We start from the raw sequence: 15,575 nt of genomic DNA, 5'->3' as shown, positions 1-15,575 counted from the left end.
CATTTTTCGTATGAATTTATTATCCCACACCACACCTCCACCAACTATATTTACCCAAAAAACATAACAAAATAAGCCCAAGTAAATTTAACTCATGTATTATTATGAGATATTTAATTTCAAAAAAATTAATAAGGAGGACAATGCAAATATAAGACCTAAAATTGTGGACATTTTCAGGCAGATCTTTCGAATGACACAAATCATTTTTGTTATCCCCAAACACTAAGAAGATATCCCTAATCATCTCATTTGAGCCTAGGCATTATGTAAGGATATTATTTCTGAATAATCCTAAGTAACCCTCGGAAGATAGTTTTCTTAACCGTTTTCCTTGATATTCAATTATTAAATCCACTAGGAATGCTCAATAATATTTCACCCAAAAGTTATGGGAAATGAAAGTGCAATATCAATTAGTGCAAATGGAACTCTTTATAGAAATATATTCGCCTTAATCATAATTCATTCTTATCACAATCCATAAAATTCACTTGATAGTTGAATGTAATGCTACAAAGTTATTGTAAAATACTATAAAGAAAAAAGGTGAAAGATAGGTATGAGAAACACATGTTTTGGGCCCTATTTCATTTTCTTGAAAACCCTTGGACGTGCCAGGTACAAGCCTAAAAAGACATTGTCGATAACTAATTTGGATAAGATGCACATCGTGGTAGAAAAATGTTGACTCCACTAAAGTAATAAATTTTTGCCAAAGTATCTCATCTTTAGTTTAGATGATTAAGATTCATTATCATCACTACTTCAACACAAGCCCAAATATAAATTAAATTCTATCATCATCACCACCATATCAACTCAATCTCAAACCCAAGTTAAATTGTATCATCATCAACACATCAATACTAGCCCAAACATAAACCAAATTCTATCATCATTACCTATCACCACTCAGTCTAAACACTTGCCAAGTTTGTATGATCATTATTTTAGTATTTACTTTTAAAGAAGTATGCATATGTAGAGGAAATATGAAAGCTTCTCAAACTAGGGCAACATTAGAGATATTTAATGGTCTAAAAGCCTTACAGCCGAAGCTAACCAAGGACAATTTAAATAGAAAGATGACTCTCAATATCTTACACTAAGGCATTTTTGGGTTGATCACATATGGAAAGCTCAAAATTGGGGCAATAATTAAGTTGCTTCTTATAACTCCATAAGTTGGATCTATCACAAAGTCAAAATACCTCAATCGAGCATGGGAAAAATCATCAATAACAGCTTCAGCAATGACTCATACAAGTCTTCAGCTTTCTACCAAGCAAAGTCATCACATCTGAGGGTATTCAAAAAAAAAAGGGAAAAAAAAACAAAAGAGTGCTAGGTCGAAAACTCACTTGGGAAACCTAGGAAAAGGAGAATGATTCTAAGTCAAAACACTACAAAGGCGGCTTGAGATCATAATAAAATGAAAGAACTCTAGACATATGCCTACATAAGGTATTCATGGCAAACATTAGGAAAATTAAATGAATACCCTCAAGGTGAAGACTTACTCCTACACATCCTTAATTACCCAAGCTTGAGCAGTTTTTTGTATGGAGAATTTAAGTTATAGCATCCTAGATGAAAACGAGAGTTAAAAATAGGCACACTAGGGCAGTTTTTGTTGTTAACAAAAAACATCAACACTTTGAAAAGAATTTCTCAGCCAGCCTACTCTAAGGTAGTATGGTTGTGTTTAATCATTATCCTCAATATTATATACTAGGGCATTTTTTTGGATCACCTTAATAAAAAGGTGTCTTCAGGTAAACTGAGGCAGATTTTGATGGGTAAAAAATTATAGTATCAGGCAACAATGCTCGTTTCATTCGAGTTCATAAAAGTTGATAAATGTCATCCAAAAAATAATATATTAGAACATCAATGCACGAATCGTACCCAATATTCCATTACATTCAAGCAAGCATGTAATACTCATATCATATATGACTTGCAAACTTTAAAGCATATCATTATTCCATTCAATGCATATTCGCATTAATCTGAATAACATCAATAGGAGTTTCGTCCATCAAATGTTCCCCACAATTACATACATATTCTTTTATCAAAGCATCACAACCAAGACTTTTTGAGAAAGCTAAATCCTTTCAATAAACATTGTCGAACTCAGACGCGGAAATGTTATCATATTGTTGGACATAGACGCTAGAGCGTCCTTTCATAAGCATTGCCAGACTCAGACACCAAAATGTTATGATGTTGTGGGATTTAGATGCCAAAACATTCTTACTTATAAACAATGTCGAACTCAAACGCCGAAATGTTTGACGTGTTGCACTTAGACGCCAGAGCGTCCTTTAATAAACATTGTTGGACTCAGACGCCGAAATGTTGGACAGTGCTCGACTTAGATGCTAGAGTATTCTTCCTTATAAACATTGTCGGACTCAAATACTAAAACGTTTGATGTTGCTCGACTTAGACGCCAAAGCATTCTTCTTTACAAACATTGTCGGACTTAGACGTTGAAATGATATGATCTTGCTAGACTTGGATGTTAGAACGTGCTTCCTTATAAATATTTTTGGACTCAGACGTCAACATGTTATGACGTTGCTGCACTTAGACGCTAGAATGTGCTTGCTTATAAATATTTACGGGCTTAGATGCCAAAGTGTTTGATGTTGTTGGACTTAGATGCTAGAGCATCATTTCATAAATATTGTCAGACTTAGACACCGACATGTTACAACATAACTAAACCATCATAGCAAAATCGGGAACTACTTTAAGAAATCTCTCATCCACCATAGAAAATCGGGAACTGCTTCAACAAATCCCAAGTCCATCATAGAAAAATCAAGAACTACTTTAACAAATCGCTGGACCACCACAGCAAAATCAGGAAGTGTTTCAACAAATCTCTAATCCACCGCAACAAAATCGAGAACTGCTTCAACAAATCCTTGATCCACCATAATAAACGTGGGAAATACTCCAACAAATATCTGGTCCACCACAACAAAACCGGGAATTGCTTCAACAAATCCATGGCCTACCACAACAAAATTGTGAACTAATTCAACAAATTACTAGTCCACCAAAGTAAAATTGGGAAGTGCTTCAACAACTCTCTAGTCCATCATAGCAAATGCGGGAACTGCTTCAACAAATCTCTAGTCCACCATAGCAAAATCACAAACTTCTTCGACAAATCATTGTTCCACCACAACAAAATCGAGATCTACTTCAAGAAATCTTTGGTCAACCACATCAAAATTGGGAACTTCTTCAACAAATCCCTGGTCCGCCGTAGCAAAATTTTGAACTGTTTCAACAAATCTTTGGTCCACCATAGAAAAATTGTGAACTGCTTTAACAAATCTGTGATCCACCATAGCAAAATTGGGAACTACTTCAACATATCTCTTGTCCACCACAACAAAATCAGAAAATGCTTCAATAAATCCCTCGTCCACCACAGCAACAACAAGAACTACTTCAACAAACCTCTCGTCTACCACAACAATATGGGAATTCCTTCAACAAATCCCTTGTCCACATAGCAAACTCGGAAACTGCTTCAACAAATCTCTAGTTCACCAATAGAATCTTGAACTCCTTCAAAAAAATTCGATGGTTCACAAATAGAGTCTCGAACATCTTCTTCAAATTTCGATGGTCCAATGGTAGAGCCTCGAACTACTTCACCAAAGTCCGATGGTTTATTTTTTACCAAATAGTTTTTATGGACCTTGACAAAATTAGTGTTCATCGGTTTGCTTGTTATCAAGTAAGTAATAAGTAAAGAAGGACATGTATGGTATGTGAATACCCAATTTTGTGTGGCCAAATAAATATACTTCTATAAAAGTTAATTTTTGACAAAAAAAATATTCTATGATAAAAATTGAATCTTTAGATATTGACTGTCATCAAATTTTTATCAACAAATAAGTTAAAGATTGTGTTATGAAAATATGCAAATCAAATTCATATCAAATTTATTGTGTTACACAAATTAGTTTGATTAAAAAATATTTAAATTTGTAGATATTTGATTATATTTCATAAAAAATCGGTCAATAAATAAATTAAGGTTGAAAAAAATAAACAAATCATATCAAATGAAATAAATTTGATTGTATTGCATTTTTTAATATAATAATAATTACAATTGGAGTAAGTTCAAGATATCAAATGATTTTTTCATTTTTTTATCTCCTATTTTTTTATTTAAATAAAAATAAAAATGGATTTTTAGTGACTTTATTGTCAATTATTAGCCTTTTAAGAAAAGAAATCAATGTTAAAAAATCACATGTCCAAATTTCCCATAATAAAAATGAAGATGACACTCAAATATATTTTTTTAGCAACACATGAAAATTAAAGCAATTACTTAGACACATGTGAGGAATTATAATAACTTTCACAGTTTTATACAATTTGTATTCAAACGAGTCATTTAGCTATGTTTAATTTTTACAGAGCTGAAATAATTATTTTCCTCGACTTTAGGTATTAAGATAACTTTTCGGCTTTAAAAAATTATTGTGTTATTTTTACATTAATAATGAAATTTTCTAAAGTATCCCAAAACCCAAAAATACCCTGTTCAGATTTATAAATTAAGTGAAAAATTAAATTCGAATTTTTAATTTAAAAAGGGCATTAATATTGTGAACATAGAAAAATTCTGAATTGAATTATGAGAGGGAGTATCTCTCCTTAATCCTCTCCAAAATGTTGATGATAGAGATTTATTTTTTTAAAACACATGTCATAATTTCGACTAAAAATAGGGGATTAAGCACAATAGGAGAGGCTCTTAAAAAAATAGAAAAAGTACTATGATGATTTTATCCTCTCAAACAAAAAGAAACCATAGAAATACACAATAGCGAACAAATCTCCATCACACAAAAGATATTAGAAAACAACTTCCAACACAATCTTCAATACCCGAAAATCCTAACACAAAAAAGTCAGACACTAAAAGAAAAACCGTGAAAAAGCTATATGCCCAAAGGAGAGAAAGTAACTATGGAGCCGTGTGATCCACTATGGTCAAGCATACAATAAAATCATGTTCCCTTCATTTGTCCAGTCACACGCCATCCTGGTCTAAATATGATTGGCGCCTCCTTTTGAGGATCGTAATATCACTTCTCATCATCATATTATATTTGAATGGTCGTGTTGCAACACTTCTATTCATTTGATTTAATTTCTAATAAAAAATGAAAATCATTTTCTAAATTAAATTAAATTAAAAATTAGCAACAATAACAATAAGAATATAAAAACAGTTTTCCCTAATGAATAAATGTCAAAATTAAATATATATTTTCTCATAAAAATATAAATGACCAATCAAATTAAGGATGGAGGAATAGTCATCAATTATGGTTTCTTTTTATCAATTCATACTTTGGACGGTCGCGCTACACTACTTCTGCTCCAAATTAAAACACTTCAACTAACAAACAATTTTCTAATCAACTATGTAGGGATATATAGGAGCAAGATTTAATCTTGGCAGACGCAACAACAAAAATAAAATTTTTTGTCACTTGTTTCAATAATTATATAAATAATCAAATAACTTTAGGTATAAAATAAGCCATGTAATTTAATGATGGTATCGTTTGAAACAGACTGATAGGGTGCTAATCTATTCCTTATTTTGTAATCGATTCCCGAATCTAGATATTAAAAACTTAAGTCCCTTTGTGACTGGGCTAAAAGATTGTTTTTACTTTTTTTTACCATAAAAAATATTTTGGGACTGTAAGAAAATCGTGTGGCTGAAAAGTGGGGCATACCTTGTTTCTCTAAACCTCACCATGCTTGATTATGTAACCTAGAACTCTAACAACATCGTTTTGTTCAAATTGTTAGGATAAGTAAGCAATTTTTGGTAATAATGAGTGATAACAATGTAAATAAATGTTGGGAGTAATTGAACATTTTGATGTCATTAAGTAAAAACTAAAGTTTGGTCTTTTTTTTAAGCTAAGGTGCTAAAGCACCCCAAATATATTGATTAAGTAACCAAAAACAAAAGATAATTCATTACAAGTTAGTGAATCTATAGTAAGGAAGCCCCAAGTGTAAGTCTTAGAATGAATTCCATGATTAGATAATAAATACACGCAAGAATTTCATTCCCTAAAGATGTGAAAAACTCTCCATGTCATAGAAAAAAGAAGTTTTTTACAAAGAAGCCACTACTAGAGAGTTTCCAAGGAGGCCTAGTTGTTCCCTTGAGAATTTCCACAACCAGAGATGAATCACTTTCAATCCAAACAACATTCCAACATTTTGAGTGAGCAATTTCCGCTGCCAATATTGCTCATTGAAACTCAGCAAATAGAGCATTCTGAATTTCATAGAAGGTTGCAAAGTATCCCACAAAATTGCCAAATTGATCTCTGAAAATCCCACCTCCTTCAGCCAAGCGAGGAGCTCCATGAGCTGCACCATCAATATTAGCCTTTATCCAACTCATCCAAGGTGGCTTCCATATGACATCCATCATATTAGGACTCCTTCTGAACTTCATAGGAATACAAAGACTTCTCATAGTGCAAAAATCCTCTATTGAGTTGTTGGCACAAGACTTTAAAGCCTTAGCTGAGAAAGAAATATCCAGCTTTAGCTTAGCCACAACTTGAGAAACTGAGATGAATCTATCCTCAAACCTAGCTTGATTTATGCCAACCAAATGGAACCAATAATGTGAATTATGCAAAGCATTGGGACTTCTTTCAATTGAGGACTCAAATTCCTGTTCCAGATCATCCATAGAGCAGAGGAAGAACTAGTGTCAATCCAGATTGAGAAAGTGTAATTTAGCCAGTTCTATAAATTTGTTGCAAATCTACAATTTAGAAACAAATGATCTGAGTCCTCATAATCAGTTTTACAAAGGATGCACATAGAGACCATATAACAACCCCTTCTCTAAAGATTTTCATCAATAAGCCTTTTATTGTGTTTCCATCTCCAAGCAATGAATGGTTTTGAGGGAGGGATAGCAGTTGTCCAAATTTATTTAAACCAACTTAAAGAGTTAGAAGGAGGCCTGATGTAAGAGAAAGCAGTCTTTATAGATAGATCTCCATTAGTGGAGCCAAGCCAAACTATCCTATCATGACTGTTAGGAATTATAGTCTTAGCAATTTTGCTGAATATGTCAGGGTAAAGATCAACCAATGGTCTAGGAATGATCCACTTACCCTCATGAATGACGTTAGCCACACAAGCCTTAAGGCCGGAGTGAAGATCCAAAGGAATATCAAGATAATCCACTAAAGGAAAGCCCAACCAATTATTTGTCCAGAATTTGATATTTTTACCATCCCCCACCAGCCACATAGAATTCAGTTGAGCTGTTGCCCAATTCATTATAATACCAGGCCAAATTGTGGACTTAAGTACATGGTTGAAACCCTGTAATCACTACCAAACCTTTTCCTATAAAAATTAGCCCACTCTTTATTATAGGATAACATATTCTAGGTCAACTTGAGAGGAGAAGCTTTGTTCATACTAGCAAGGGACTTAACCCCGAGCCCACCTTCCTAAGTTGGAGAACAAACCTTTTGCCAATTCACAGTTACAATCTTCCTAACATTAGTATCCTCTGTCCAAATAAAATTTCTGATTTTTTTGTCCACAGATTTAATCAACTGAGCATGCCAAACATAAATGTAGAAAGTATAAACTAGCATGTTTTGAATGACTGATTTCACCAATTCCACTTTTCCCATGATTCATAGGCAGGACTATTTCCAAGTAGCCAACTTTTGAGTGATTCTGTCAGCAATTGGTTGAAGATGAGATCTTTTATGCTTACCTTTAAACAAAGGAGCACCTAAGTAGTTGAATGGAAATTAGGCAACATTAAAGCCAAGATAGGATGAGAGATTAGAGGTTTTCCTAGCTGAAACTTTGCCAGTGTAGAATTTACACTTATTATCATTAATATTCTAGCCAGAAGCTTGAGCATAAAGCATGAGAAGATTCTTCAATTCAAGGAGCTCTCTCTTAACCCCTTTGCAAAAAATAAGCACATCATCTGCATAGAGAACATGGTTAGGAGTTTGTAGCCTAAAAGGACCATTTATAGTACTAACTTTGCCATCAACAACTAACTTGGATATATCCCTGCTCAGGACATCTTCAGCTAAACATAAAAGTAAGGGGGAAGGGGGTCCCCTTGCCTAACTCATATCTTGCAACCAAAATAACCAACATTATTGTCATTAACACTGATAGAGAGCCTAATAGAGAAGAGAATAGTCTTAATCCAATTGACAAATTTCTGATTGAAACCAAAGGCTTTAAGAGTGTCCAGGAGAAAATCCCAATCCATGGTGTCAAATGCTTTTGAGATGTCAAGCTTTAGAATCAGATTACCACCAAATGTTCTATGGTCCAGAAGTTTTATGGCCTCAAAAGCTTAGCAGATGCAATCCTGTATGTTTTTGTCTTTTATGAAACCTTTTTGTTGGGGAGATACAATTCTAGAGGCCACTATTGCAAGTCTATCAGCCAGCACCTTAGAAATAATCTTGAATTGAAAGTTAGCCAGAGCAATAGGCCTAAAATCATAAATTTTATTAGCTCTTGAGAACTTAGGGATCAACAAAATAGAATTAGCGTTTATATTAGGCAAAAGTCATCCCTGAGAAAAGAATTGAGCCACATAATTGCACACCTCCTACCCAACTATATCCCAGTAAGATTGAGAGAAAAAACAACCTCCAAAGCTATCAAGCCCACGGGCTCCATCACCATTCATTGCAAACACTGCATTCTTAATCTCATCCCTAATAGGCATAATAGCTAGAAAATCACTCTCCTCCTAAGAGATCATGTTAAGTAAAACTGATTGAATGAGAGAGTTGTGTATAGTGACATTGTCTGAAGCAAAAAGGTCTTGAAAATAGTCAAGCACCTGCTCACCAATTCCCTCTGCTCGGTGAGAATTTTGTCATCATCTTTCAACAGGTTCATTGACTTAGTGGCCTGCCTAATCTTAGTGACCATATGGAAGAAACTAGTGTTTATATCACCATTTATTTGTCAGTTTATCCTAGCTTTTTCTTTCCAAAAGGCTTCCTCAACAGCAAAAGCCTGCAAAATATATTTTTGAGCCACATTTTCCTGATCCCTTAGGTCCTGATTGTCATAGTAATTGTCACAACTTTGAATAATCTCAACTGTAGAAATTGCAATTTTGACATTGAGATGAATATTGCCGAAAACATTAATATTCCATTGTCTCAGGTCATGCTTTAAATTCTTCAGTTTTTTAGAGAGAACATACATTGGACAACCAAAAATATCTTTATTCCAACTAGAGGCCACAACCCTTCTACAATCCTCATATTGAATCCATATCTTATGGAATCTGAAAGGGGTAACTCTCCTCTCAAATGAAGAAGCAGAACAAAACATTATAGGATGATGGTCAGAAGAGATTCTTGGCAAAGTAACACAAGTTGTTTGGCTCCATGAGTTAAGCCATTCTTCATTGCATAAACTCTTATCAAGTCTCTTTTTAGTAAGAGCATGATCTGCTCTCCTATTAGACCAAGTGAAGAGATTGCCTCTAGATACTAAATGGATCAGATTAGAGCAATTAGTGAAGGCCCTAAATTCATTTGAAGGCAAATTAGGGGGATCCTAGGACCTATGCATTTAGTAGCACCAAACACAATATTAAAGTCCCCTATGCAACTCCAAGGGCCAGGATGAGCATTTATTAGAGAATGAATATCAGTCCACAGAGCCATCCTTTGAATGTAGTTTGTATGAGCATACACATCACAGATGTTGCAATTTTTGCCCTCCACAGACACTGAAATAGCTTTGTGTTGTGTAGAAATCTCTAACACATTAGGGGAAGATCAATTTCACATAAACCCCAAATATTAGGCAAATTATTCCTTCTCTCATTGATCACAAATAGGTTCAACTTGAGCTCATTCCAGAAAGAGCCATTAACAGCCTCAGAGGGGATCATAGGCTCAGCAATAAACAATAAGTCAGGTTTATGAGTTAAGCATAGATTTTTTAAGACTAACCTTGTGTTGAGGTTCCAAAAACCTCTAAAATTTCAATAGAGAACAATCATTGGACACTATTAGACTGCCCACCCCTGCGAGTGTAGTGAGTTCTCTCTGTGACGCCTCTCTTTCTCAACTTCTTTTTCTGAGATTTACTCAAAGTATGGGTGAAGTTATCCTCCTCCCCCTCCTTCTCCATGTTATATATCATCAGCCCATAGCCTGCCTGCTATCTTTATATCCTTAGTTGTAGTTAGGTTCACAATGTCAACAGGCTCTTGCACTGTGAAATTATCACCAATGATTTGAGGCATGGAAGGATCAAACTCTTCAAAGGAGTTCTCCATTAAAATGTCATTATGATTCTCTTTTCTTGCTTCCCTTAGTTGGGATGTATCAAGAGTAATTTCCACCCATTCTATCCCTTCCAGATTTGTATCTTCTCTATTATCAAACTCCAAATTAATGACTAAATCATCAATCTTATGAACATTAGAGGTAGTTTCCTCTTTACTTGCCCTTTTCATTGTCCTAGGTTCCATTTCTCCCACCTTCTTTTTAGGCGCCTCTTCCTTCAACTTATTTTTGTTTATTCTACGACAATTATTCACCAATTGTCCAATAGATTGGCAGTCTATGCAAAGCACTGGTAGGTTTTCATATTTAATCCCAACAAAGAATGCAAAACCATCCATTTCCACCAGAATTTGATCATGAAGAACCTTCTTTAGGTTTATCTCCACCAAAACTTTTGCATAATGACCAAAATAGGGGTTTCTCGTCGCCTCATCCAGCGAAATTGGAGTACCAATGCCTCCTCAATGGAGAATAAAATTCTCGGGCTCCAATATTCCTAAGGAAGCCCAAATATTCTAACCTAGCTTTGAGAATGAGATTGTCTTTGGTGATTTGGGTTAAAATCTGGGGTCCATAGAGACATCCTAAGGAATCCAGGTTTCAAGCTCCATGTTCCCACCGAACATATGCTTTTCATGTCTTCCACCGTGGAGAAATAAAAATCATAGTATCATTTGCCCAAAGATACCATATTCTAGTTTCCTATCATGGACCACAAAGATGAGAGCTTGGCTATCAGATCTGTAAATTTCATGGGGTTGTCTCCCTTTGCTAAGATGAGTCTGCCATGAAGGTGATTTTTATACTTTTACAGCCCCACTTGATAATCATCCTTAAGGATTTTTATAGATATTGTGTCCACTTTGATGCAAGGCTGAGGCAACTGCGAAATCACAATATCATACGAGTTTTGTAGTGCATGTGCAAAGGATTTCCTCGATGAAGGAGGGTTTGGAGGAACTATTTTTGTAGGTGTAGTATATGTATCTCCCAGAAAACTCCAAGGGATGAAGGTAGTCATGGTACTTGGAAGAGAATGTATCAATTTCGGAACTCCAAGAAAGTTGAAGAAGAATCTAACTTTCCAAGAAGATTGGAACAAGCCCTAGGAGAGCCATTCTACATATGAATAACAATATCATACACAAATCTAATATGTTTGGTATTAGCAAAAGTTATCATCCCAACTGAATGTTGTGACTAGCTAACAATATAAACAAATAAAAGTTAATGGACCAAAAGTGAAACAACAATTAATCTGATGACCAAAATACCATTTTTACGTACCTTCATCAAATAAGTTAGAGTGGTGGACTTAGGTTTCTCAAGAAAGTGATATTTGGATGGACTCCTCCAAATTAAAATACAAAAAATAAATTATAATATGGTAAATGAATCAATTAGTCGATAGCCTTAAATGAACAGGGGATACCCTTGATTTAAAAATAGATAAATATTTAAATTTAATTTAGATTCATGCTTAGCAGATCTGTTTAAATATTTCTCACTGTTCCATACAATCACTAAACACAAAAAATGGGACACCATAAGATATTTCCTGTCAATATTTTAGATACACAAATATTTTTTTTTTTATATAATAAAACTTGGTGTTCCGCATGCATCATTTCAAGTAGATAATCATTTTAATAGTAACATGCATCCTAGGTTAATTATTTTTTTTTCTTTTGGTGAATCAACATAGGCTATGTTAAACTTAAAACATAACATCTGGTTCTAAACACCCAGTTTTATTTCCAGTCAAATTTTATATTACAAACAAACCAACACAACATAAAATAATGATATTTGAGTCAGCAATTCATCATTAATTATTCTAACTCTTCCTGTGTAGCAGAATAGGGATACTTTGTTCATTCCTAAAGAAATTCCCAGGATCAACCTTGGTCTTGATTTGAACCAACCTATTGAAGTTATCTTTGAAATACTCCACCCCATAAACTCTACCTTCATCATAGCTTTTCTTACCATTGTGGTTGATACCCAAGTCTAGATCCTTGTAGTTGAAGAAAGCCTCTCTTGGGTTCTTGGACACAAAAGGAGTCATATACTTATGAAGTTTCCTTGTCAAGTTTATGTAGTGAGTAGCCACCTCTTTCCCTGGTTGGTTCCAATTTGCTTGGTATTGTACCTTCCATAGGTTACCTGCCCTATGAGGGAATGGAACTTCTGTTGATGGAACTTCAGCCATTTTTCCACCATAAGGATTGAAGTATAGTATCGCATCCACCAACTTAATCATCTTCTTCCAAATCCCTTCCAAACCCTCTTCGGAAATTGGTTCCTTCACATAGTCAGATTTTCTTTTCAAGTAGTTGAGTGATTGTGGTTGTCTATCAAGTAAAATATCAACCGGTGTTGTAATGTTGATATTTGTCCAAAACAACACTGATTGGAGCCAACTTGTTTCAATGCAATCTGATTGCTTCAAACCCAATTGAGGAAATTTTTCATTCAATAGGGAAAGAAGACTTTTGGAGTCACCAAGATACAAGGCTATAAATGTAGCCCTCACTGTCTTTGTTCCATTTTGTGTACCATTGACCACATCCAAGATAAGCCTAATGAAGAGGTCATTATCAATATATGGTGCAACATGTTGCCAATTATAAACTATGTTTGTCCCATTTTCCTCGAGGGTCCTCCTAACTTGGAAGATCGTTACAGTTTCAGGGACTCGAACTAGCTTTATTTTGTAGGACAAGACAACACCAAAGCTACCACCACCACCACCTTTAATGGCCCAAAATAGATCTTCTCCCATAGATTCTCTGTCAAGCAATCTACCTTGAACATCAATTATTTGTGCATCAATGACATTATCAACTGAAAGACCATATTTTCTCATCATGTTACCATATCCACCACCACTAATATGGCCTCCTACCCCTACAGTGGGACAAACCCCTGCAGGGAAACCATGAACTTTACTCTTCTCAGCAATTCTATAATAAACTTCACCAAGTGTTGCACCGGCTTGGACCCAAGCGGTTTCATTTTTTATGTCAACCTCAATGGATCTAAGGTTGAACATGTCAAGTATGAAGAATGGTACCTCAGCCACATAAGAAACACCCTCATAGTCATGGCCACCACTTCTGATTTTCATCTGTAAGTTGTGCTTTTGAGCACAAACAACTGCTGTTTGTACATGTGACACATGCAATGCAGTGATTATCAGGTAGGGTTTTCTTGTAGTGGAGGTGTTGAAACGAAGGTTTCTAATGTAGGCTTGCAAAACTGAAGAGAATGATGTATTTTTTGGTGTGAAAATTGCTGAAGTTATGGGATGAGAGGGATTTGAATGGTTTACAAGGCAATGAACAAAAGTATTGTTAGATGAATTTGCAGCTGAAGCTGACCATAGGAACGAAAGTAACAAAACAATAGGAAATAATAGTAAACTTATTTTCCTAAGAGAAAGGACACCCATTTTAGTTTATCTTATAATGTTTATTTTTGTGACAGATAAGAAATTTTTAGTGATTAATGTTGGGCATGATCTACATTGGAATTTATAATGGTTCATTGGAAATACAAATTATTAAAGAATGAAATGAGAATTCGGTTTAGGTTATCTCAAAATTTGACCAAAGAATTTTCAAAGTAAATATGGATAACCTAACATAACTTAGACCTTGTAAAATATGATAGTCAATATCTTCTAGCTCTGAATCCTTTCAAGATGCACGGTTTGTCCCCACATTATTTTAAATAAGGTTTACATCTCATAGTGCGGTTGGCTACTGGAGCAGTGGGTTTCGGAGGAAAAACTAATAGAACACACGTTGATCAGTCATGTTTCTACATTATTTTGTTTATTTCTTAGTCATACATTATACATATATACATGGGTTACAATTTGAGTTTAATTCTTTCAGACGTGAACTGAACTTTTAAGTTTTAACAATATAAGTTGATGATAGGGACTATTCTGGAAGGTATTAGTTAATGTCCTTCACAAAGACATTTTATTTTAGGATAATTTCCGTGACCCTATTTTCAATTGAATACTGATTATATAATTTATAAGAATCGCCCCCAATCAAGAAAAGAAATGGGTTTAAATTTTATAAAATAAAATCTTAATCATAACCTAATATTAATATTATTAAATAGATTTATAATTTTTATATTACTATAAATTAACTGAAAATTCTATTATAAATTAAAAAATTATAGAAAAATTATCATGTTTTACTTACAAAGAATAGAAAACTCTCTTTACGTCAATTGTTGGAATGTGTTAGTATTCAGTCTGTCTACAATATATGGTACCCACCTTCATTAATTGTATGAACCATTTTATATCCTAATATTGTTTGATTACTTTATTTATAACAAAAAACTTATTTTTATTTATATGTCTTACAAGATTAAATTTCACTCCTATATATGTATACCCATGAGCAATAAAAAGTAAATGCTATATAGTTTTAGGTAGAAAAATATTTCTCATTAACAAATCTTTTTGTCATCTTCTCTTCTTTTTATTTTCTGCTATTTTATTTTATTTTATTGTTTATAGTCAAAACTTCACAAAAGTCAATTGCTTTTATTGTACCAACATAAATCTACTTTAAGTTGTTTTTTTATAAGAGTTTTCAATAATTCATATCTCATTTCTACTCATTAAAACCCCATCAAATTATATCAATTACTTGAAACTCAAATAAATGTAAAATTATTTTTTATGCTAGATATTCATAAATATTTTTTTATCTTTTATATCTTTTTTGTCCCACACCACCTAAAATAAACATAAAATAAACTTGTACAAGTTTTATACACAGACAGTTTATTATTCACCATTCATTTTTAATTATTATTAAATATTAAAAAACATAATACAAAAGAATGGTTGATGATTTAATATATGTGTATAAATCTGTACACTGATAATGCATTTTTATTGTAATTAAGGGAAACAATTCAATAGATGATATCGAAAACTTAATTAAAACAAAAAAACTTGTAGGACTGGATATTAATCTAAAAATAAGTTAAACAACGAAGTTTAGGGCTTTGCCGATAGTAACATCTTAACCATAATATATTTAAATATAAATTCAGTCTTTTAAACTTGTTACCAATAAGATGTTGGTCTATCAAACTATCAAATTTGATAGTACCAAAAAA

At 33.7% G+C, this 15,575-nt stretch overlaps 1 protein-coding gene across 1 annotated transcript; it reads right to left on the bottom strand.

Moving 5' to 3' along the window:
* Positions 12,121–13,915, bottom strand: LOC109333729 (berberine bridge enzyme-like 8). Its single transcript, XM_019569285.1, has one exon. The coding sequence runs from the start codon at positions 13,867–13,869 to the stop codon at positions 12,253–12,255; it is 1,617 nt and encodes a 538-aa protein (XP_019424830.1). The 5' UTR covers positions 13,870–13,915; the 3' UTR covers positions 12,121–12,252.

This window comes from Lupinus angustifolius, chromosome LG19 (genome assembly GCF_001865875.1).
Source record: "Lupinus angustifolius cultivar Tanjil chromosome LG19, LupAngTanjil_v1.0, whole genome shotgun sequence".
NCBI classification, from domain to species: domain Eukaryota; kingdom Viridiplantae; phylum Streptophyta; class Magnoliopsida; order Fabales; family Fabaceae; genus Lupinus; species Lupinus angustifolius.
Note: the sequence above shows the minus strand (reverse complement) of the source record. Positions and strands in the feature narration are given on the sequence as shown.